General features: G+C 40.5%; 2 protein-coding genes across 5 annotated transcripts in view; one reads left to right on the top strand and one right to left on the bottom strand.

Moving 5' to 3' along the window:
* Positions 1-1,497: 1,497 nt before the first annotated feature.
* tnfrsf19 (tumor necrosis factor receptor superfamily, member 19) lies at positions 1,498-25,790 on the bottom strand. Of its 2 annotated transcripts, none has more exons than XM_042413449.1 (10): positions 25,698-25,790; positions 18,085-18,176; positions 17,171-17,284; positions 12,183-12,361; positions 11,404-11,489; positions 4,939-5,103; positions 3,437-3,565; positions 3,086-3,188; positions 2,378-2,613; positions 1,498-1,883 (listed from the first exon to the last, which is right to left on the bottom strand). In XM_042413449.1, the coding sequence occupies exons 2-9, from the start codon at positions 18,148-18,150 to the stop codon at positions 2,397-2,399; spliced, it is 1,059 nt and encodes a 352-aa protein (XP_042269383.1). In that variant the 5' UTR covers positions 18,151-18,176; positions 25,698-25,790; the 3' UTR covers positions 1,498-1,883; positions 2,378-2,396. The 2 variants fall into 2 exon arrangements, with proteins under 2 accessions (XP_042269383.1, XP_042269382.1); XM_042413448.1 differs by lacking the exon at positions 25,698-25,790 and adding an exon at positions 19,162-19,560.
* sacs (sacsin molecular chaperone) overlaps positions 22,590-25,969 on the top strand; it is a 29,450-nt gene continuing 26,070 nt past the window's right edge. Inside the window, exons 1-2 of one of the 3 annotated variants that reach the window (XM_042413446.1) lie at positions 22,590-22,791; positions 25,726-25,796. The gene's annotated coding sequence lies outside the window, so the exon portion shown is untranslated. Of the gene's footprint in view, positions 22,792-25,236; positions 25,263-25,393; positions 25,627-25,725; positions 25,797-25,969 lie in introns of those variants that run through there. The other 2 variants (XM_042413447.1, XM_042413445.1) reach the window with 2 other exon arrangements.

The following is a 25,969-nucleotide window of genomic DNA, read 5'->3' as shown; positions in this document are numbered from 1 at the left end:
AAAAAGAGGTAAAATTACTTAAAGGGACATTTCACCAATCAATTTTACACAAGTTTACTTGACATAAAGTACAACGCAGCGTGTGAAAACAGTTGTGTAATGTCTCCTGTGGCTGTGAAGGAAGCTTTGTGAAGTTTGATTAAAAAAAAACAAAAAAAACCTGAAGATGTCATCAGGGTTATCTCTGCTCTGGCTTAGAGACAACACATGTTCATGTAAAGTCTGTGTTACAAACTGGGAGCAAAAGTTTGAAAGATATGGAAGTTTAGAAGGAAGGGAGGGTCCAACAAAAAGACACAAGAGTTGTAGAGCTGCAAGTAACAATTATTCTAATTATTGTTGAATCTTTTCATTTTCTTAGATTTATTTAGCCTAAAACAAACGAGGAAAAATAGTGAAAAATGCCTGATGTTTTCTTAAAGCCCAAGATCCGGTCTGCAAATTGTCAGTTTTGTCCAACCTAATGTCCAAAACAAAGAAAATGTCAAAATTGTTGTTGATTAATTTTCTGTTAATCAACTAATAGTTTCAACACCACTGAGTTGCATTATGGGAAGTGTAGGATCTAACTTCCAATCCTTTTTTAATCTGTCTCTTGTGAGTTCCCCAACTTTATGAAAGTGTGATACTAAATCGCTTGATTACCCCTTTAAAAGACTTTATAACGAATTTATAAAATAAATCAGGGCTTCAACTAATGATTATTTTCAATCGTTTCACCTCTAAAGTAAATTACTCAGTATGTGAACTTGTTCAAGTGGTTTATTTACAAACATGTAAAATGATATCACATGGAAGTGACTGTTCACGACCATCAACACTATAACTGGGAGAAGAAAAGCAAACATATTGTCAGTAATGTCTACGTTACAAAAATATTGACCTATGTACTATTTTACAGTATCTACAACACGTTTATCACTTAAACATTCCTCTTTGTCTTAACTTGTTCCATATTTTCAAGATTGTCTTCAATGTGCAACAAACAACTTTTGACAGTTTTTTTTTTTTCTTCACACCTCAAATTTTTACAACTGTTACTTTTACACACAAAAGCTTCATAACACCAGCTGCGAGATCTGCGGTACAGTTTATGTCCTCCTACATGTGACGATGCAAGACGCTCTCAAAGCGGAGCAGAGGCTCACTTTGATGAGTCTCAATACTCCTCGACGTTTGAACTTCATTCGATTTCACCTTCTGGGCCAGCAAGTTCACATTCTCTCTCTCTCTCTCTGTCTGTCTCTCTCTCTTTGTGTGTGTGTGTGCGCATGTGTGTGTGTGTATCAGGTATTCCTCATGTTGTGGGGATGTAAATCTGTTTACACAGTCATGTTGTGGGGACTCACCTCCCTTATGGGGACAAAAAGCAAGTCCCCTTAATGTAAATCATTAATTTTAAGGTGAAGACTTGGTTTAAAGTTGAAGTTAGTTTAGGGTTATATTAAGGTTAGGCATGTGGTGATTATGGTTAAGATTAGGATAAGTCTCCAGGAAATGAATGTAAGTCAATGTAATGTCCTCTGAAGTGACGGAAACATGACTGTGTGTGTGTGTGGGTGTGTGTGTGTGTACGCCTTTGCCCTCGTGCTTTGCTTTTCCTTAGCTGTGCTTTTTGTTTGCATGTATGTACATATTCCATTTGGAGCCTTTGATGAGGGGCTCTGAGGTCAGCTGCAGACATTTCAAAGAGGCAGTGCGACCACACTTGAGAGTGGCTGTGTGTGTGTGTGTGTGTGTGTGTGTGTGTGTGTGTGTGTGTGTGTGGTGGGGCGGGGAGGGGAGGGGAGGGGGGAGTAATCTGAAACAGGATCTGGCCGCTGCTGTTGTTGAGTCCAGGGTGGTTCAAGGGTGGAACATGAGCCAAAGAAATCCATGTCATCCTGGAGAGAGAGCAGGAAGAGGAACACAGACGCGCAGCGATTAGTAACGTATCTACCCAGAGCCAGCCAGGGGCCGACTTAAAACAGGATAGTCTTGTCTACATCAAAGAACTCGTGCTATCTCTTGTTTCTTTTACCAGCTGCTCTTCATGGACACACACACACACTACTGTCCCAGTCCATAAAAAAGGAAGAGTTATAAAAGGATAGCTGCAGGAAAATGACATGCAGTAGTTGGAGAGAAGCTGAATCTTGTCTCACAGATTTAGTCTGTTAATGTTATTAGGAATTAGTTAAAGGCAGTGAAATTTGAAACGTTAACATCTCAGAGGGACTTAAAGTATTTAAATCATATATTCTGTGTTTTCTGGAGTGGGAGAGGCCACATTTCTTCTTTGAGAATCATTCAGCAGTTTTCTCTGAGGCAACTCATTTGAAATGCCATGGGAGTGTCTTAACGCGCTCCATAACATTAGAGGATAATGTCTAATCACCTTCTTGAGTCGATGGGTGCTACTTGGGAAGAAGTGCATCTGTCACAGCTTCACTGTAGCTCTGTCTGGTCCCCTCAGGTGAATTCTCCCTTGACCTGCACCCGCCCTCTTCCTCGTCCTCCTCCGGTCTCCCTGCAGGTTCTGAGCTCCCAGTCACCCCAGCAGCCTCTCCAGGTACGGACTCTGGGTGTCCTCCCAGCTGCACTGGGTTGCCCTCCTCGTCCTGGTTTGTATTTCTGGCGAGCGTAGGAGATACAGCCGTGGTTATCGCCATGAATCAGTTCACAGCCACACCCTGTGGTGGTTGACTTTTATGCAAGATGCCTGTGTTTGTTCTCAGCGCTTTATAGAATCTACGTAATTAACCACGCGAAATTATGTCTACAGCACCTCGAATGGCAGCAGAAATGAGAACGGTGCCCTCGGGGCAGTTGAGCAGTGGTTTAGTGTTTACCTGCCTGCTGTTCCCAGGTTAACTGTAGGCGTAGCAAACACTAGCTGATGGGGAATGACACTATGTCAGGCTCCCACAGGGCTCAGTCAACAGAATGTGGTGTTATAGTCATTTTCCCACTGGGCTAAAAAATGTTTGCAGTCACGGTGTTGGCAGGCAGTTTGGATAATGGTGTTTACCAACAGCATGTTATGATACCTATCGTAACACGCACTGTTCCTTTGAAATGGAAAAAAAAGTGTACAATTCCTCACCCGTCACTGAGGCTTGTCTGAGACTGGAAGGGACTGTTGTCCTGGCTGCGGCCCAGACTGCAGCTCTCATCACAGCACAGAGACGGGATCAGGTGGACTGGACCTGAACGACACGCATAAACAGGCAACTTTACACAAAAGAAGAAACTTCCATCTTCCATCTCCATCTGAAATATTCCTTGCAATCTCAAGACATGATGAGGCAGCACAACAGTGAACTACTGAATTTAAAAAACAAGATTTTCGGCGATATTGTCTCTGCGGCTTTGCAAGCAGTTTGTGCTAATCGTAGTGTCTGAGGCTAAAACATTAATGTCTTATACATTTTCTTCAATCTGAAGCACAACCTACCACAGGTGTGTCCGGGGCCCAGGTGACACTGGCAGCAGGGTCTCTGGGGAAAGTCATGGAGCCAGCGGGGGTCCAGGCAGGACAGCTCCGCCCCGCTGTAAGGACAGTCCTGTGACCTCAGAGAGGTCGCTGAGGAGACATGATGGAGGACGGTGAAGCTACCTCATCTAATGGTACCAGCCACAGACAGCCTTCTACTGTATGCAGTTTGAAAACTAAGGACCAAAATCCATTTATTAACAACTTATTCAGCATTTATTCATAGCTTTATTACCAAACAGAGGGGTTAAACAACAGCAAAAGACATTTTTTTTACAACTTGGCAACCCTGGATTTGTTTTTATTACTGGATTATAACTAACAAGTAAATGATTTATTAAACATCAATAAATCCATTACTTACAACTTATTAACCATTAGTAAAGTAGAAAGTGGTATCCTTTCACTATTATATAAATAATGTTTCACTTCTACTAACAATAACAACAGAGATCAGTCTGGAATGAGGTTTTCTTTCAGTATAATTGCTGCTGTCAGATGAAATCCTCTCAGCTCCAGTTGTGTTGACTATTTGACTAAACTTACACGCTCTCTTAAGTGTTGGGAAATGCTTTACAAGCCTCGGGTCCAGGAGGCTGATTAAAATTCCTTTGTATAATTAGAAAAAAAAAAAAAAAAAAACCCAACTGTGTTAGCGTTTCGTAGCGGCTTGGGTGAAGGGTGGGGTACTGAGTGAAACTGCTGGCATTATGGTGAGATAAACACTTAGCTGGTAACGCCTTGGTAACGTCCGCTACACTCTTTGTTTTAGGTGAGCCAATTCTTTAAATCTTTTTTAATTCTTCACCCCGGGACGTTTTCACATACGCAAACACTTTTGGCCTGAAGAATTCTCCTCATTATACAAGTTCCCACAAATATGCAACATCAGGGTTTTAATGCAGCTGAACACTGGAGATCAAAGCTGACAGATGAACTGGTGCTCTGTCTTTGTTGTAAAAAAAAAAAAAGTGCATTGAACATACAGTATACTGCACTGTGCTGGCTGCAGTGAAAGTGCAGTATTGTAGCTTATGGAGCCTTATAAGAAATTTAAAAAAACAACAACAAAGACTTTGCTGCCAATTACAGCTTCCACACAACTGCTTGCTCAGTTCATTTCAGAGCATGAAAGTGAATAACACAGGTGACATATTCAGGGTAACTTATCACCATGCATGCCTTCTTTGTTCAGTCTTTCTGATGACAAAGCTGCTGTTCTGGAAGATGTAAAACAGTAGGGTTTTTCCTCTATTTTGGAAATATTGACTAGAGTACAGATTGTACTGTAAATTGAGTGGCTGTGCATTGATATTCCAGCACCTGGGGAGGGGCGTTCAAAGTTCAGTGTTTGCTGCATAGAACCACCATAGAGAGCAGTTGGAGTGGTGCATGAAAAGTCTTTCTATATGTCAAAAAACTAACTTTAGGACTCTGCCCTGCTTCTCAATGCTTTAACTCACCACTGGGCTTCTTCTCCAGCAGCTGTCTCTTGCAGTAGATGACACATAGGACCAGCAGCGCCAGCAGCACTGTAGCAAGAGCGCTGCAGATGACCGCGGCCAGGGCCATGTCCCGCGGACTGGTCACCACTGAGGGCAGCGGCACCAGATTCACACGCCCGCTGCCTGCATTGGGGAAAAAAAAGAGGAAGATAAATACAGCAGGATGTGACATGACAGCAGTCCTGTGCGGCCTATTGCACGGTGATGAGTGCTATCATATTAGAGCAGAGTGAACAACCTCATTTGAGCCTTTTAGAACGAACAGGGACTAACACATGACGAGGTGCAGTTACTTCATATCATCCAACACTTCCCAGCCATTCAGAATCAGGTAACGTGAGACAAATCGTTCCTTTTTGCCTCGAGCCAGTCATCTCTTTGATAAAGTCTAATGAAATAAGCAGAGGAGTTCAAAGAGAAACGAGGTAGACATGCTGGTCAGGCTTTTGAAACAGGTCAGACGTGTGTGTGTGTGTGTGTGTGTGTGTGTGTGTGGGTGGGTGTTAGAGAGAGAAAAACATTTTGTGTGTCATTACGTCTACAGTGCGCATATACTGATTCCATGATTTAGCTTCTGTTAAAACCTGCCCGAGGGGAGGAAACGTGATGTCACTGTTTGCTCCGCCTTCAGGACCCTTCGCACACACACTCGCTCATTATACAAGTTCCCACAAATACAGAACACGAGGGTTTAATACGGCTTAGCGCTAGATATCACGACGTTCAAGACAGATGAACTGGCACAAAACTTTGGCTTCAGCTACATGTAATTATCCCTTCAGTCATTCACCAGAGAGTCACACTACATGATCCCAATGTAAACTAAAGAGTAGCAAAATTCAAAAGACATAGCTGGAGCTTTCTATCACTCTCAAGTTGAATGAATTTTTTTTAAATACAGAGAATGAACACACAACAACTATATTTAAGATGTTGTTTTCTAAAACAGTTTAAAGCTGCATTACTTGATTTTTTTGAGGCAGTGGAACAAGCTGTAAACACATCAATGAAATATTTTCACCATATAAAGTTGTTATGATGAACTTTTTTGCCTATTTACACATCCAGCAGACATGGAATCCCATTAGCATTCATTTACATTTGTGTTTCTGGCCATCTGGTAAATTCAAGTCCAATATTTACTCTCCTTTTGGCTCTGTTTTGATTTCCACCAGCTCCTGGGGGGGGAAATATCTGGCTCTTTAGCAGTTAAATGTTCCACTATGTTCAGCAGCTGGTTTAAAACTTTGTCTGTCTGCTGTTTGGCACTGGACAGGCAGAGTATGGTGAGTTTTTAGAGCCTTTTCGCTGAAAAACGCTGCCTGCTTAGAATACAACACTGATGAGAGCTGTGAGAGTCAACCAAACCTGTGTAGCTAGAAGGAGCTAAAACGCTCTGTAGAGCTGAGAGGATCTGCAAAATTTTCGTAGGTCCACCACTACGAGCAACAACTTTCACCTAACACATGCATGTATTGTCAATATAAAAATATTGATTAGTGCAGCTTTAAGGTTTGCTTCCATTGGCAATGTTTGTGAACATAGTAGGACAAAGGCCTGTATTTTTAAGGATAATCAGCTGACAAACACATCCCTATTTAGTTGATGTATAGTGTCAAATAAAAACAACTACACGGTATGTTAGGGACTAACAATAATTGTGTCTTTCTGGAGTTACATAGATAAAATAGAAAATGTATAAAAATCCTACACTATCAGTATCTGCATCAGTACATTACTGACATTCCACAGCTGTAAATCACATAGAAATCAGTTACAAAGATACATTGTGGTCTGTGACTTTCCAGACATCCTGCGTGATAAGTGAAGTATCAGTGGAGCAGCGTTACATCAGTATGAGCTGCACGCCCCACATGACAACCTTGGCACTCTCATTTGTAGCTTTAAGAGCGGGTTGGAGGGAAAAAAAAAAAAAACACAGTAGCACGCCTGAATTCTCAAATTGAGTGACATTTCTCTCTGAGGCCATGTACCTGCGGCTTAACATAATTGTCTCTGATCATTATCAGTAATCAAATATAATTTTCTTGATCAATGTATGCTTGATAGAGAGGGTGTGGGTTAATGGAGAGCAATAATAAAAGTATGCCTGTGAAACAGAGTGACCAGTTGCCAACATGCAAGGAAGAAATAAATTAAAAGAGATTGCTGATGAATATAATGAATGACTTTTTGTTTGAGGAAATCTTCAGTGAGCCCGGTGTTTGCTTTTCAGAACATTAATCATAAAGGGAACTGGTCTCAACCTTTTCACATCCAAGAGCTCTTTGTTATGCAATGTAAACATTACTTTAGCTTTGGTTAGTTTTTTTTTTTTATTCAGCCAGATAGGGGATAAGGGTATTTTAACATTCCTTCTAAGAAAAAAAAGGGGAAAAAAAGGAAAAAACCTCAAAGCGCTGCTCCAAAACTCAGTTTGACCCAGAGGGCTCAATGAAGGAGCATTCTGATACAAACACTAAAAATACATTATGTCAAAAACATGACTTATTACTTGTTATTAAATAAATATTGACACATTCCAGGGCCGGATCTTAAAAACAGACACAACAGCCAACAACAGGACACAACTAAAATCACTGCAACAATCTGCGGTTTATGTAAAATGATTATTATGATTATTAAATGCCTGCGTGAATTTCTATCTGCATCTAATCCTACACTGAACAACCTGTTCAGACATCAAAGAACATCATATCACAAAAGAGAGAAATAAGCATGATATGCTCTCACTACCAAAAATAATAAAACACTGGGTGTGAAAAAAAAGATATTTATTACTAAGACTGATACATCATGTTTTATATTTAAGATTGAGCCTCAAGCAACGATCGTAACGATCTCCAGACACGCAAACACTGAACTTTACTGGCAATCTACAGACGTGACATTTAACCATTGTGTTTAAATTTGGTCTTCACTGTCAAGGTCAAATTCGATCCATCCGAGGGGAGCATCATCTAACTCCCAACACAAAGGCAGCCTGTTATCAGAGGCGCAGCAGCTGCAGCAAACACAGATAAACACTGCTCCATTGAAGAGACCTCACCTGCTGATATTATCTCCACACAAACCAGGCCAATAAACCGCAGCCTTTCACAGACTGCCTGTCTGTTGACTTTATGGAATGCCACATACTCCAAATAAAAGAAGCACTACTTTACACCTCCGAGGGGTCTTTACAAACTCTTTAAAGAGGTTCTTTAGGAGGACTGAACACTGTTTTACCCTGAACTCTCAACAATGACTGCAGTCCTCTTCGCTGTGTACAGTTCAGAGCTGTCAAAACAGTATTTTCTATTTAATGTTAAGACGCTCGCAATGATTCAATCCTTAATTGTCATATGTGATACAATGACGACCAAAGTTCTTGTTTGATCAGCATGACAAAAAAAGAAGGATGTGGAGGTTTAGCATAAGGAGGTTTTATAACATGAAATGTAGCAGCTAATGCTGGTAAACAAAGCATGTGTACTGGCTTGCTTACTGCAGGTTTAAAATGAGACATTTAAAGTCTCTGAGAAGCATTCAGGAGTACATTATTATTATGTACTATAACATTTGAATGATAATACTAGTTTTACCCATTGTTACCCAGTACAGTAACTTGCTAATTTCTCAAAAATATGATTCAATCAATATATATAAATAAGGGAATTAGCTGCAGCCCACTTTGCTGAGGCTTTCAAAGATTTGGAAATGTAACAGCTTTGATGACATTTCAGACAGAATAGGAAATGTATGAAGATAGTTCAAGGAGATATGCAGCTTATCATCTGTTATTCCCTTAATCTTTCAATCATGATGTCTTCAGTTTCATCTACTGTACGTTCAAGAATGTTCACAGGGAACTTCTTCTAAAAGAAGAACAACATACACAACATCCACTTCTGCAGGATATATTTCAGAACTTTCACTGCCTCTGACATTGTATATTTCAGAAATTAAAATATGTACAACAAACAATGTATTAAATCACCATTCTGCATTTTTATAAAATGAAACTGTCTGTTGGAATAATTTATGACATCCAAGATGTTGTGTTTGTGGTAAAACAAGTAATGTGGCAACATGAAACATTATGATTGCTGTGAAGGTTGCGGTTTGATAATTGCTTGATAACTTGATTAACGCAGCAGCGAGGAGAAACTGTCCTGCAGTGACTTTGTTGAGCGTGCTTTTGAATATTGAAGGAAAAGGTTTGAATTGCTGGCAGGCGTTGTAGTTAGGAATGTTTCCTGTACCTTGCCAGCTTGGTAGGCTGTGTGGCATCTCTGTTGAGAACTGATTGCATGAACCTTTGAAGTTAGTCTGTATGCCGCGGGAGTGAATACTGGGATGATGTTTTCTTTACATTACAAGAGGGAGTGTAGAGGTTATCAGGAGGGACAGAGGTTTGTTGGATCCTGTTTCTGCTGGCTAGTCTAACAAAAATGATAAGTAGCAACTAACAGGAGCAGAATTTAACCCCGTTTCTTGATAGTATTTCATTTAAGAAAGCTGGGATATCCTAAAATATCAGAGATAACACATGTTGTATGGCTAGATTTAAAACCTTAACCATTTTATATCTTTATGACTATACCAGAAGATAAAATCCCATCTGACTTTTGTGTAAATCCAGTTGAAGGGAGCAAAAAAAAAGGAAATACAGGCGTAAGCTAAAAAAAAAAAAAGCAGGATTCTCCGTGTGGGAAGTGTGTGAATATGTGTGTCTCTGCATGCATGCATATATATGTGTGTGTGTGTGTGTGCATGTATCTGTCTGAATGCCTGTGTGTGTTAGTATGGTCTGGTCAGCTCTCCCAGATCTACCGTGACAGTGAATAAAACTCCAGCAGATGAAACACATTAGAGGCTGAAGGAATCCATAAAACACAATCGCAATTTTACTCGGCTCCAGAAAGCCACTGGGGGAAAAAGGGAGGAGAAGAAAGGAGGGGTAGTTTTAAGATTTACAGTCCACCCCAGACGGCGACTGCCTCCCCTGCACAGCTGCACTGTTGCCCCGGGCCAGTGTGGCCTATTAGAATGATCAGCCCTTTAAGTTTTCACCACCCTCCTCAAGATAACACTGGAGGGAGGGGAGCAAGACTTTCAAACATTTGGAAATGCTCCACTGAGAGTCCCTGTAGGAGCTAACTACCAGCTATGTTCTCAGACACAATGGACATTTTGTTTCAAGGGCCTCCTCCAGTATCAAAACGGGAAGCAGCACAGATGGACGGAGGAGCAGACAGAAGGAGGCCAGTTGTCCGAAGGCCGGCGTTCATTACGCAAACATTAATGCTGCTTGCAACAACATATGAAAGAGATATACACTGAAAAAAAAAAAAAAGAAAAGCCAAACAGATACCGGATGCTCTGATGAAATCATCATTCTTTACATTTGGGGGCTGGTGAACAAAGAGTACACAAGTTTTTTTTGTGTGTGGAGTTGTGTGATATGCCAGAGCTGTCTCCATTTATTTAACACAGGCCTGCTAAACCTGGCCGGGGCTGCTCTGATGCTGCCAAAAAGCCTCCTCTGAAACAGCTGCAGCCCTCCTCTACCACCAGGAAGTCACACTCAATTACCAAAGGTATAAGTTCACTCGCCTGGTTGTTTTATGTGGAAACCTGAAATCATAAGGTTGTATTTAACTACTTATAATGGCTGGAAGAGAGAAGTTAAGTGGATCTGTAGCCTACTGGAATGTGAGCCCTGCTTTGTGAACATACTGTAACACACCTCCTACCTCCTTTTTGCATAATGGATCTGCACAAAAGGTAATAAATTACGCTGCTTAAAGCAGTGCCCTCCCTGTCGTATTTACTCTGGTGTTTAAATAAAAACACGTACAGCAGTTTTTAGAGGTCCTTGAATTATCAATGGAGGTTTTGTTAAAGGAGGTTTGCTCATTTAATCCAAATTGAGTGCTGAAAACGAGTGGCATGCTCTGAGTTAATATAATCCAGTGTTGGCAAATCCACTATTATGTTAGTGGTATCCATTTCAGCTTTTCAACTGCTCAGCTTGTAAATCCGAGCATTTATTTGCACATATAGCATAGCTGCTTGGCTCAGTGAGACTTAGTGAATGAACTATGGCTTGCTCCACCCGTTAAATGCTGCGGTTCTGGTTTCTCCAAGGACCTTGTGCTGGCATGTTGTGTGTATATGGGCTTTGTTGTGGCACTTTTACCTGATTTTTGATTCTAGTAGCGTTTGGCCAGGAGTTCAATAATGTGCTGTAGCTGCTGATGTTTGCTTTTAGACTATTGTATCCCTGTTGTTTCATCTTAAAGCATGACCTATTGCAGGCTGGGATGAATAGTCTGTATTCATGATAACATTTAATAGAATATCCAACTGATGTTACGCCAACTGTTAGAAGAGATAAAAGAAAGGAAAGGTGCTTACAGTGAGGCTCATAGGGAGGCGGAGGGTCTCCACAGGGTATACACTCCATGTCTTGGAAACCACTTAATTTTGTCTTCCTGTAAAATCTGTTGAGGAAACATGTTGTTGTGAACATGTGGTTAGATATATTATATATTAAAGTTATAATCCTTTACATGTTCATTAAATAAAACCTTTTTTTCATACTGTTTCCATGTATTTACATTCAGTAAAAACCTCTCTATCTAGTAGTCTTCATTGACAGTGGCTGAGTCTGCCACTCCTGCACTCAGTTCAGATTTCCTTCATACACACAAGGGATTCACAGGAAACGAAGGATGCACGTACATTACAGGTTGTAATTATATCTCATATGATAGTTACTGCAAATGTAAATCAAACATTTCCTACTGCTGCTGCTTCACATTAAAATCGTTCAACTGGTGAAACATGGGGTGGCTTTTAGTTAGTCATTTTCAGCATGTTTTATGAGCAGATCATTTTTATTTTTTAAGGGAGTAATGGAACAAGAACAAGTAGGAGATGACTAGTAGATGGAAATTACACACCTCCAACTTCTCCCATTTGCTGCTCCCAAATTTCTGATACCTGTAGTATTAAAAAGCATTTTCTGATACAACCAGTAACCACATGTGTTGCCAAACCAGGACTAAACTCTTAAGGATTACAGCTTTAAAGATATAGGTGTATTGCAACATGTTCCTCCTCTTTTTAAGCTATTCTTGTGACAATAACATATGTTTTTAAAAGACACAATTGTCTATTGTCTGTCCTCTCACCCGGGCAGACAGTCGCCACACACGGCGTTGCTGGTTGTGGAGCAGTTGCCCTTCTGGAAGCGGTTGATGAGTCCACAGTCCAGGCAGGGCTTGCACTTCTGGAGGCTCCGGTCCTCTTTGAAGCGGCTGCTCCGGCAGGGCACGCACCGGGCATCCTCTCCATAACCAAAGCCACATTCCTGGAGGGATTAATGGGAGAAATACACCGGGTAAGAGGTGGGGTCGGTGGTTTGGGGAGATGTGCAGCTGGTGAAAAGAGGGCTTGAATGTGGACTACCAGGGGTGTGGAATTAAAGAATGATCTTGGCTCACAGGATCAGAGGAGAACAATGGCCTGCCTCTTTTGAGAGTCCATCTTACACTGGCAATAATCTCCCTGACTCTCTCAGGATGAATGAGCGGCCTTCCGCTGCAAGACCCAGAAAGGCCAGACATTTGAATAATAAAAGCCCTAGGGGACACCCACTGTTGTATTATTGCTAGTTTATTGCTGCGTTTTTGTGTCACTCCCTCTCCAAGCAGACTCAGTGAGTGTCCCCGTTGATTGAGAGGCCAGCAAGCAAAGGAAACGCTTCAGGAAGGGGGCAAGGATTATGGAGAAGTATATGGAGAAAATAAGATGAATACTCTTTTTGTGTTCCTCAATTGAAAGTGCACTTAAAAAGCACAGCTTCCTTCTCGTGTGTGACTGATCTAATGTGAAACCACCTTTTGAGGATTTGCTCACCTGAACTAAGCCAAAATCAGGATGGTGAAAGTTATTTTGGAGAAAAACATGAAATATAAAATACTCTGCACTGTTTTTCATTTCTATGTGCATCTTTTTTGGTTGTCAGGTTAATTCACAACCTTTATGCACATGTTGCTTTGTTAATATTCTTTTTCTACTCTTTTTTTTCATCTATAGCAACTGGCAAAGCAGAGACTAAGTCTGACAAAGTTTTGAAGCAAAACTAAGTTTTTCCAGTAAATGAATCATATTTTTTTAATAATTACTTCACCTGCTCATTTCCATCTGCCTGTGTTAGTCTTGTTTTGTCTCTTTTCTAACTGGCTCTCTGTCATATCCCCCCAAAAAAGTATGTTGAAAGGCTGGTGACCTTGATGACAAACTGACATTTACATGACAGCTGATATTACTGTACGCCACACTGAGTGAAAAGACCCTGAGGGGATGACATCATACATTGATCATTCATTATCACCTCCACAGCAGCTGCCCTCCTGTTGTCCAGTGTTGCCATATTGCAATCCCGAGTCAGGAGGACAGACAGGGAAGGGAAGGAGGGGTGCTCATATATCATTAAAGTGAAGGTCAGCTTCAAACAGGGCTTCTCTCTTCTCTTCTCTCTTCGCCCGTGTCCCATTTCACTGCCCGGGCATGCAGTCATGCTGGAATGTGGGCACAAGAGTCTGATATGGGGGTTGGGTTTGGGGAAGCAGGCTGGTGAGAAATAAAAAGGGAAGGTTGGAGGCAAAGATGTGATCGAGTGATGGCACCGCAGAGTCGGGACAGAAGATGAGGAATTCAGTGCTTCCAGCCAAACACATGTGAGCCTGACATTGAACCCTTGGGCCAGGCCTGGCCCGAGGTGCACCAGTAAGGGCTGGACTATTGCAGCTGTTGTTATGAACTCTCCATATAAGGCCTTGCTCTCCAGCAGGGCAGGGAGGGGAGAGACAGAGAAAGAGTGAGAAACAGAGAGGGGGTGGTTGATGAGTGACAAAGAGGGGAAAGGAGGAATAAAGAAGACTTGGCCGCCCACGGTTGCGAGCCAGGGTCTTGCCTTTCTGAAGAGAAAGAAGCTCAGACCAGGCAGGGGATGCAGGAAAGTGCCACTGCACAGAACCCTAAAACTGGGATTTAAGAAAGCCCTGCAGGCCCAGCCACCGCAGGGATCCTCACAGTGGTTCGTTCTGTGACCCATTTCAACATGAAAGAAGAGGCCAAGGGAGGATTCATCCCTTCTAAGCCCGGCACTGGCACAAGCTCTGACCATGGGGCACCACATGGCAGCATGGGGGCTGATGCCACGTAGACACGAGCGGGTCAGAGCACTGAAACAAAAGGAAAATGGAGCCAACTTCTGCCCCTCTAATCCAGGCAGCACAGAACATCAAGGAGTGATCTCTTTCTTCTTTTATCCTCCCTAACAAAGCTCAACAGAACTGACACCCTGCACTGAATGAGACTAGCTTAGCAGCTAAAAAAAAAAAACTATACTGCTGGGAGAAAACATTATCATTAAAACATAAAAACAGAAATGAAGCAAATCAGCATTCAAGTGCGCTGGTCTCTTCATTTTCATGTTGTACTTTTAGGTGATTTCACCTCAAAACCATCCGAAAAAGCAGATGCTTAACGTCCCATTTCCCTGTCCTATCTCCTGATCTAGTTTGGGTGAGACTGCCAAGCATAACAGCAGTGTGGAGGGGAGAGAAGTAAAGAGAGAGAGAGAGAGAGAGACAGGGGAGAGCTGGCTGGGACCTGAAGCATGTTCAGACGCAGAGATATGTCTGAGATTAGGAGGGAATCACAAGGGGGGAGGCCAGTCATCTGATCTGCTAGTGAAACAACACTGAACACAATGCAAGTTAGTTAAAGCAGTGCTCATAGACATAAAGACTTTCACTTCCCTTGAACCCCTCTCTCTCTATTTTGATTGCTTTTTTCCGCCTGGGTCCTTTAGTCACAGGAATAATGTATAAACAGTGTCTGACCACTTGAATTTTGACCCTTCTGCTGCTAATGCACTCCTCTCTCTAGCACAAGTGCCATCCAGAAGTCCTTTGCCCTGGGAGTGTGGCTGGAGGAAATGTTACACTCTTGCTACATACTAAAAGATGTTGACACATCAAAGTAGTGTTCCTGCCTTTTTGGCCACTGGCAGTTTTCCAGCATGCACTGGAAAGCAGTTCACCCCTTCTCCTTCATGCTTGACGCAGCACAACAGACTTAAACGACAATTCGTTTAACGAATGAAAAATCGGATGAAATATACTAGAGAAAAGGTATGACTGGTTGTAACGGACGTCGCCGCTGTGTGGGTGGTTCTTTTAGCTACAGTTAATGTGGAGGGGCTAATTGATGTTTGTCAGCCCGCCTCAGAGCGGCTTCCAGAGGCAAACTTCCAGAGCAAACTGGGGCACATTCCTCTGGGATCTCTATGGCAGCTGCACAGAGGGACTCCAAAAGTCTGCTTCCCTCCCAACAGTCAGTCGTCCCTTTCAGAATATGGACAGATTGTCTTGGTTACAGAGCTCAGACCAGAAGTTGTTCTCTGGGAAACTTTCTCTGAGTGCAGGCCCTCGGTCTCCACTGTGAGCCGGCATCCCGCTACCTTCAGAGAAAGAATGAGGCAGCCAATTATTAACCAGGACCCCAGGGTGGCTCGCAGCATTCATGCCTGTTGAGGAACACGAGGACTACTGAAGCGTATTACCAACCACAGAGTGCATGTCTGTGTGCACTGAGATTAAAGGCAACTGGGCTTAAATGCATGTGTGCAACAGATGTCAAGGGTGATGCAGAGGGTTTTTTTCACCGGTACTCAAAGATGTAGTGGAATGTAAAACCACTTAAAGTCAATTTTATCAGCATTTTTACTTGCAGATTATTGCTTACTTAAAGCTTTATGATGTAAACGTATAGTTTAAGATGTAATAAAAAAAAAAAAAATGGGTTAAGCAACAAGAAAAAAAGTCTCTTCTGAAGTCAATGACTATATAAATTACAGGTATATTCATGTGTACACTCAATTGCCACTTTACTTGGTCCAGCTAGCTAAGACTAATGCAGTCTGAAACAACAACCTGTCAATAAATCCTACATTCATGAAGGTTATAATCACTTTTTGTTATAGAAAGATGACAGTTAATGGAAATTTTGGCTGTTTATACTGTGAACCTGTCAGTTACGTTATGTTTGGTTTTGGCAACTCTTTTATTTAACAGGTTGTGCCTTTAAACTTTAAAACAAGTACAGACAAAAAAACAAAAACCTGCCAGTTGAGATTGTTTCACTTAATTATTTACTATAATTCAACATGTGTCAAGAATAATCCAACTTTTTCAGTCTTGAAACAAAGGAAGCTGCACTTGGATCAAGTAGATTAATCTATACTTTATGAAATAATGATCTGTGAAGCTGCCAATGGTACAAAATGATTTGTTAAGATGGATGGTTTTGACACTGTACCTTTAGCTATGATTAAAATAAATCAAATAAAGTAAAAGGATTCTTGACATTGGTGTTTGTTTGCCAAAAAATGATTATAGTTTACTCACCTTTACATCTCTGCCTACGCTTGCATAAGTAGGTGAATAGCTGCAGCCAGAGAGGAAAGCCTTTGCTTACCAACCTTAACTGACACTATAGAGACCTGTTTGTACAAAGCACACAAAAACTTGTGGCTAAGGTGGTGGAAAAAACTGTATTCCCAACTGAGAGAGCAGCAAGCTTAGGCATGGCTTGCTTCAAACAGCGGAGACAATAAGTTGGAGAGGGTGCAATAGGGAAAAACAATGGAAGCCATTCAGCTGCAGAAGGTCAAAAGTATGGGTGTGACTGATTAAAGAAGGGGTCGGTGTTCTACAAAAGCTAATAACGGCTTGGCTGTTCCCCCCATGAAAGAGAGGAAGTAATAAATAACGTTGTTTCCCTGGATAAGATAGATCTTTCTAAACAGTGATGTTCATTCTTTTCATGAACTCAACTGTTTTACTTTTTTTTTTTTTTTTTAAAGCACAGGAATAATCCAACCAACTTTTTTTTTTCAGCTAAAGGAAGTTGGTTCAACTGACTTGTTATGGATCCCTTGTGTTACTACACCTTCCTTTTCCTAAATAAACAAGTGACAATACTTTTTCCTTTTAGTGGCACTGTGGAAAAAGCTCCTGAGTGAACACAGTATTTTAGACAGAAAGTCTCAGTTGTTACAGGTCAGACAAAACAAGACGGAATAAGTCAAAAACAGTTTTGTTCAAACCTTTGAAAGCTCCTGTCCTGCATCACACTGCTTGCAGGGTTTACAGTTCCCAAACCGGTCCTTGTACTCCTGTTCTCTGCATTCTCTGGTCTCCTCCTCGGCTCTCACAGGAACCTGAGAGGGACAGTCATTTTGTGAAGGAAAGTCAGAGATTTCTGCATTTCATCAAAAACAGAAAAACCACACTGAATCCTGAGCTATGCATCATAATCTCTTATAACAGTTTAAGGGGATCAACCTCTGCCTTAGACTCTTGAAAACATGTCTGGTACTGTTGGGATGAGATAAGATGAAACTTAAATGATCCCTGTGGGGAGGCAGCATAGTTGCAGCAGCAGAATCGGAGTGAAACGCAACAAAACCAGGACTGCCAAAACCAGAAAATAGAATCTAGAGGGCAAATACAGTCAACTGGGACGATGCAGTGGATAAAGATAAAATGATACTTGGCACTGTCAGTGTTACCAGAGAGGATTTCACAGATGCAATTGATTACAGTTACAGATTACAGATTACAGTTTCTTGTTTAAGTTAATGTGCGCAGTTGGAGGAAAAAAACTATAAATGTGCAGCCTTTTCAGTTCACTCTTGCAGAGGTTTTCCAACTTATAAACACAGAAGGTAAAAACATACATTCAGTCGTATCTCACAGACAGCAGTCAGTTGTCAGGGAGATGTGGTTGTAAGCTTTAACTAATAAGTGGACCTTGAGTTGAGTTTTTTTTTTTTTTCTTTTTGTAAAACTACTATCTCCAAGGTCAAGAACAGACGTTCACTCTCAAAGTGTTCTCATTCACTATGTGTGCAGTAGGTGATATCTTTGCTTTTCTTTACAAGACCTCAGCAGACAAGGTATACACACAGGTTACAAACAGAGAACTGGATCACTAATATTCAAAATGAATAATACTTACCAGATTTGAATATATGACATGTACTGTTAGTACAAGAGAGAAGGTGCGCTGAATCATCCAGACCATTTTGATGAGCCACTTGTTACCAGAAGCTGAGAAAGGACACAATAGAAGACGGAGCTCAAGTGTGTGTTTTATTGTTTCCTCTCTATAATCCATATTTAATAATTTATCAAGGACAAAGGCATATTTGAGTTGAGTCAAAATTTCTGCGGTAAACGCTGCTTTTCTGACTTAATCCCCACTGACTTGCCGGTGAGTCAGTCAGTACAAACATGCTGTGCAGCCAATCTTTGTTCCAACCGCTCAAAACTTGATTTAAATCCTAATGTGATTAGATTCCTCCATGTCCAAAGACACCAAATATATAAAGACTGAATTTTGGGAAATCAAGTAATACACAAGACATCTAGAATATTTCCATTTGCAGACATAAAACCATGGACTCATGGGTTTAATCATTTTACACAGTGTAGAAATAAATACAGCTCCAATGATAAAATGGAACAAGCCAATAAAGATTTTATTTCTAACTTCAATGCTACAGCAGTTAAAGTGCGACAAAAAAGGGGATAACTGAATTAAAAACGATCAGTCACACATATTTAAAACACTTTTTTGAGGCATAACCCATAATAAAGCAGATATATAGGCTGTAGAGCACTACTTAAAAAATAGCCCGGCGTGCACACTGTAACAGATGTGATGCTGTTTTAATTAAAGGTGCGACAGTTCGACACTTATCACACAAAAACCTTCCATAGTTTTACATGAAGGAGACTACTCATGTACATAACACATACAAATGCTACAGCTCTCCAAAACACACAATACTGTCACCGTGTAACCAAAAACTACAATTCACTCCAATATTCTCCAGCAAAAGGCGACTGTTTGTTTTAACACGTCACTTTGAAGCGACATTATTGTTGTTTTCACATCTGTAACACTCCTATAAGCACTCGTGTTATGTTATCATGTCTTTACTGTCTTCTAAAATGAACCAAACGTTTGCTCCGCGCCTTTAAGTGCATTAACTGGAACTGCCGGAACTGATTTTTAAGAAGAAGGTCTTACCTGCTAAAAAAAATAGGTGTCTGTTGATCAAAGTAGTGGGTCTTACAGGTCGAAAGCAGACCGGTGAGAGGTGTGGTGGTGTGTTTCTCGCACCGGTCTGCTCAGCATGTCAGCGCTGCTGCCCCAGCTCAGCACAACACAGAGCCGCAGACCCAGCACAAACTGCGCCGAGATCAAAGGCGGAGAGAGGCGCGTGTATCTGATCTGTGATCAGCCTGCCTACATCAAAGACCCGGTCCCACACAGCCGAGCACACACCGCTGCCCCAGCAAGAACTGACTTTCCACTCAGCTGCCTTTCTACTGCAAGTAGAGTCGGTTAGTAGAGTTTAAATGACCAGACAGAAGAAGACGAGTAATCTGAAAACCAAGCTCCCTCTCTCTCTCTCTCTCTCTCTCCCTCTCTCTCTCTCTCTCCCTCTCTCTCTCTATCTCTCTCTCTGTCTCTCTCTCTTTCAGTGGTGTGTGTGTGTGTGTGTGTGTGTGTGTGTAGGTGTGTGTGTGGTTTATCTGAAGGCTGTTACATGGCAGCCAGCGCTCTGAAGTATTGAGCACCAGCCCAGCAGCACCCAAACTGTGGTCCGGGGACCTCTACTGGTCTTTGACGTTGTCCCTGAGGGTCCCCACTATAAGATAAGATAAAACTTTATTAATCCTGAAGGAAATTCATGTTCCAGAGATCACTCAACAATAACAACAACATAAGAATAAGAACAATAGAGTGATACATGTAAAGTGTATAAGGAGTAATATTAAAGAGCAACTCTGGGAGGTCACTAAAAAGTTTAATTTATATAAAAAAAACAAAGTTTAATTTCATAATGACCTTTCTAAAGCTAACCCAGTAGCAGAGTACATATGAGACCAATGTTCTAAGATTGTGGAGCTGCTCATGACATGTAATGCTGGTTTATCGTGTCCTGCTTGTCTATCTGGAGGTTGTCGACATTAAATTATTTGGGGAACTTTCATCTCAATGAGCTGCAGATGTCATGACGTCAGTGTGCTGTTTCCGGATTGGCTGAGCCTCAGCCTACTTGTTAACACATCTGCTGGAGAAGAGCAGGGGTCAATGTCAAGTTACTGATTTTATCTGCACACTGGAAAACAGATATAATTCATTTATACAAATCAGTTTTCGGGCTTCAAAATGTTCTTGGGCTAGTAGAATATGTTCTTCTTTCCAATGCTTGTGGAGCCAAACTTATCATTTACCTCAAAAAGTCATGCAAATTAGATTTTAAAAAACAAAACAAAACAAAAAAAACAACATAACATTGGAAACACATTTAATACCACTTACAAGAAAATGCTGCAGTTACTATATTTTTAATGGAGGGTGGAGCTGAGACTTTCTACAAACATTGAATTTTCCAACAAACTAATTGTATTAAATTGCTTAAAAGGTTTGTTGATATGACAGTTAATTGATGAATATTGAGGAAACAGCTGTTTGAAAAAATGAGATGTTGACACAAAATGTACAGGATCATATCCACCTCTAGCAAAAAAAAAGAAAAAGAAAAAAAAGAGTGCTGTGTGCACACTGGTGTGTGTCTGAACCAAGGCAAAGACACAGAGGACAAAGGTTCAGCACTGCAGCAAAAGTGGCCAATTACTGTACATGTCTGTACATGTTCTATATCAATTCCAGGAAAACGCGTTATTTTGCAAATGTAAGTAATGTTATGTGGACCACCTTTAATTGTGGAATATTAACATTTTCTTTGCTTCATATATGCAGCATTCAAAAAGTGTGTTTGTCATTGTTGTTACTTTGTAAGTCTGAGTTAAAATATGTCATAATACTTTTAGCACCTTTTTAAATTCTGTTCTTCTATTGCAATCATTGTGAAAGATAGTTTTGCCTGTAAGAATCACAATGTAAAACATTGTGATTTATTTATTTCCAGTGTCCGGGTCAGATCTGCAGATAGGTGACCTGCACGTGGTCACTGTGACACGAGTCATAGCTGTAACAGGATGATACTACTGCTGAGGCTTCTCCCTCATGCAGCAGGAAGTTCAAGGTTTGGTGATGTCTCCATCTGCTGGAGTAAAGGTGTGACGCTTCATTAGTGGATCTACGGTTCTTGGATGATGACGTCATGCTCACGGTGTCCTTATGCTGTTTTTAAAGTTTTTAAAGTGTAAAGACGTTATTTCTACTATTCTATTCAGTACTATGCACATTCTATGTCAAGTGAACTTCTATTCTATTCTATTCTATTCTATTCTATTCTATTCTATGGTATTACATTTTACTAAAATAATATAACTCTTATAATCCTCTATTTATTCTATTGAATGAGCAATAGATTGCACACTCTATATCAGACCCATGGCAAGGCTTCTCTTCTCTTCTCTTCTATTTTCTTGCACATGTCAAGTGAATTTCTATTGTATTCTTTATTATATATCATGATAGGGATTTTCCACATTCCATATCTGCATATTTTTTTGCACATTCCATGTCAAATGAACTTCTATTCTATTCTATTCTATTCTATTCTATTCTATTCTACAGTATTATATCTTCACATTTTTGTACACTCCATCTAATGTTTCATGGGAATTGGAGTCCTATTCTATTCTTTATTCTGATTTATTCTACTGAGTGAACAGTAGTTTGCACACTCCATATCTGACCCATAGGGTCATAAGGCTTCTATTCTATTCTATTTTATTCTATTGTTACGGCTGTATGTGTTGCCTGTGCTGTTTGTCCTTTTTCCTCTCCTGTCTCTTGCTCCGTCCAGGTCTTCTCCACCTAATCAGTCCACACTGAGGTGCACCTGGTCCAGGAAAGGAAGTGATTAAATGCTCCAGGTTCCTGTGGCAGAGAGAGAGGCTTCTGGTTTGTGGACTGTTGATCATGCTGCCTCTCAGCCTGGGATTTTATTTAGTGTTGCTGTTGTCTTTTGACTGTTGTTTGTAGTTTTTATTTAGTGTCTCGCTTGTTTTGTATGTCTTTATGTTAATAAATCTCTTGGCTTTGGTATTTTAAAAGGTGTTGTTAGAGTTTTACTTTGGGTCAATGGTGGGGTGTTGTTCACCCCAAAGGGCAAACTAAGGGTGGGGTGGGGCGTAACTTCTATTCTATTCTATTCTATTCTATTCTATTCTATTCTATTCTACAGTATTATATCTTCACATTTTTGTACACTCCATCTAATGTATCATGGGAAGTAGAGTCTTAGTCTATTCTATTCAGTAGTATTCAATTGCCCTATAATCTTATAATTCCTATAATCTTCCATTTATTCCAATGTATTCTATTGAATGAACAGTAGTCTGCGCACTCCAAATCTGACCCTTGGCAGAGCCTCTATTCTATTCGCCCATCCCATATTTGCTGGTGTGGTGTCCCATCAGAGCGTTATGCAGCAGCTGTCGCTTTAAGAGACCTGTGCGTTAAAACCTGCAGTATCAAACTGTCCCGAGGTGTTCACGACAGTTAGATATTTCACCCCGAGGCTGCTTTCATGAAAACAACCACCTCTGAAGTGCTCTGGCTGGGTACCCTGGTATTTACGTGATTATTTAAAGGAAGTGGCTCCCTCCCCTGCGGTGCAGAGGACAGGACAGAGATGCTGCACTGATGCTGCTGGCAGCCTGCTGCTTTCCTGACGTGAGTACCCCTCTCTCTCTCTCTCTTTCTCCCTCTCTTCAATGCGGCATTAAGATGTAGGCTACTGGCTTTAGATATAGTGTTTATTGTTTTACACACAAGGATATATTAAGATTATGACACCATGCATATGTTTATTTATTGGATCAAAATGTGTCTTGAGGAATAACCTCTACTAAAGCGACTGAAGTTTTTCGTGTTTTTGCATATACCGACTATGGCTTACAGAATTAGGTTTAGTGGGGGGGGTTTCTACAAAAGATGGTGTTTATCAGATTGAGCGCGTGTCTTCGGGAAACCCACCGATCATAAACATGATGCTACTGAGAGAAGGTTTCTGTTTTAAGGTGTTGGGAGTCCTTGACTTTGAGGTGATGATGTCATTTTTCTACGTAACCCTGCTGATATTGTTAAAATCATTGCACCACACTGACTGAAAGATGCTTTCAAGACATCAGAGAGATTTAGCAGAGGTATGACCTGTGCAAAAGATGTCATCACATTATAAAGAAACAGCTTCTGTAAGGTCAGTCATCATCCAAACCATCCCAAAGGGAAATTAATGAACAGTGGATTTTTTTTAATATGATTAAAAAGGCTTTAATCTGATTGGATCCTCGACTTTGTGAAAAATGTGGTGCAGCAGGACAGGCCCTCTATTTTAGCCACTGGATTTCATCTACTTGGACTGCAGTGTGCTGGCGTCTTATCCTTTTGGTGTCGTGACTACAAGTCCCAGAATTCACCAGCAGAAGCCGCACAGGCTAGTCAAGGCAACACAGCTGCAGTCATTAGTGTTTAAATATGTCTTAAAAGATGTGGGTTATGTTTAAATTTATAACGCGCGGTGCAATTAGCCAACTACATACTGTAGATAGAAAGGATGTGCTTGACAGGTGTTTTTGACCTGTTATGTTATGTCAACAGGTGGCTTTATTACTGACTGCAACACATGCAGGAAGATCCCTTTTTACAGTGAAACAAAAGTCTAGAGTGTGCCACCAAATTTAATTATTGGGCTATTAATAAAGATTCAACTGTGCATTAAATAACAAAAAGTGAAAAAAGAGCATTACATTTGCCAATTAACAATAGTCCTACTATTTACCTATTCTATCTTTCAATGATAAATTAATAACTGAATGTCAAAATTTTACTATTCCATTTATTTATGTGTCTGCCTATTATATCTCACAATTAATTATTCTTCTGCCTTCACATTTACAGATAACCATTTCTTGATTGCTTTAATAGAACATTTTCACAGCAGACATTTTGACTTGTCAAGCACAGGTATAAATAATAGCACTAATGATGGCTCCATCTCATTAATTGTTCCAGTAAGCCATGTCAGTGAGTGAGCATGCGCAATAAAAGAGCGCTGGAAACAGCTCACCTAAATGCAATGCAGCCATCATTAATGTTACTAATTCCACCTTTGCTCTTCCTACTTTTTCAAGTCAAAAAATAGGGTGCCTCTTTAAAAAATTAAATTATGTTCAACTGACAGAGCAGCAATAGCAGCTCTGATAGGCCAACTAGTGCTTATCGATTAATTACTTCGTTATAATTAAATTGTGAAAAAGTATATTTAATAGTTGTGGGGGCAAACTCCAGATTGCACAAAATAGTCATATTGTTTGATTCAAAGTTGCTTGTTACTCTAATAGGAAGCCAGCAATTATGTTTTTTTTTTTTTACCTTCAGCTGAAAGTATTAAATATTCCATTTGAAGAATAGGCTATAGCAAATGACTATGTGTAATGTGCACAGAGACATTATTTAGTTTTTAGCTTATATTGTTGTTGCACAGGCAGCATGCAACTGTTTTCACAAGCATGCTCTGATGAAACACCCACTGAACACTACCTGACCATCACCAAACAGAAGATAAAGATAGCAAGTGGCAGGAGAACATGGTGGAGCATAATAAGGCCACCAGAAATTACTTTTATTTTTAATCTTAGGAGGGGTGGAGACCAAAACAGAGATAAAAGGAGACTGAATATCACACTTAAATCCATCATGTGGCCAAGTAATTGACTCCAAATAGATGTTAATGTTGCTCTGCATTTGCTGAATGTGTAAATAGACAACTGTTTGTTACCATGTTAGCAACAACATCTCAAAGTGATTATGTTCAAGTTCATTTTTCTCTTCTTTTGCACTAATGCATAATAATAATAATAATAATAAAAAGAAAATCAATTAATGCAGCTTAAACTCTTACCAATCAAACCCTGCCTTTTCAACACAGATGCTCATTGTTTGAACTGATGGCTCAAGCCCATTTCAAGCCTTGGAAGTACTCCAACTACTAGTCACCAATCATTGTTTATGCAGAAAATCAATAGTTTTACTTCCGGAACACTGGTCTCGTAGAATAGGCCAAAGAGAGAGACAGACAGAGAGATATTGCTTCTTCGTAATCTCCGCAGATTGTGAAAACGAGACGTAAACTCACGTCATGTGTAGGGTATTTAATACATTCATTTAGAATATTAAACAACAGTTAGCAGAAAATGTAGCTAATGTGTGTACATAAGCCTTTTTAATGAATTAATGATATTAAAAGTACTGCGCGTGCGCAAGACCAAGACATTGTTATTTTAGCAACCTCTATAAGTCCAACGCTGACACCAGAAACTTACAACTTACACAGTTAGCTTGTCGAAGAAAATACAAATTTACTAATTTTAGTGCTCGCAGACTCCCAGGCCAAAAATAGAGTTAGTTGAAACCGTTTAGTCTGTTTAACAGGATTAAGACGACGCGGAAGTAAGCGGGAGTGAATCCTCTCGCTTCGTCTCCATAGTTTTTGCTCCCACACGCAGAGTAATTCATTATTATTAGAACATCGCCTTTGAAGGAGTCAGTATGTTGTTGGAAGGAAACAGCCATGTCACCTGCTATTGTTGTTGTTATTGTTTCCAGGAACACTGCCTGTCGTGAAATGTGTCATCTTTTTGACGGGACCGTTAACGGGGCGCATTGGACAGATACAAGTGAGTGTGGTTAGTCGGGATAACGCTCCTAAAGAGGCTAAAAAAAAACACCCGGCACCGGCGATACACGGTCAAAAGAAAGCCTCTTAGTCACAGTCACAACAACATATCGATTTTTATTAGTCATCTTGTGTCGTATACATTGCCAAACGAGGGTTGTTTTATATCTATCT

This window comes from Thunnus maccoyii, chromosome 6, assembly GCF_910596095.1.
Source record: "Thunnus maccoyii chromosome 6, fThuMac1.1, whole genome shotgun sequence".
NCBI classification, from domain to species: Eukaryota; Metazoa; Chordata; class Actinopteri; order Scombriformes; family Scombridae; genus Thunnus; species Thunnus maccoyii.
The sequence above is the reverse complement of the archived record's forward strand: the minus strand, read 5'-3'. Positions and strand labels throughout refer to the sequence as shown.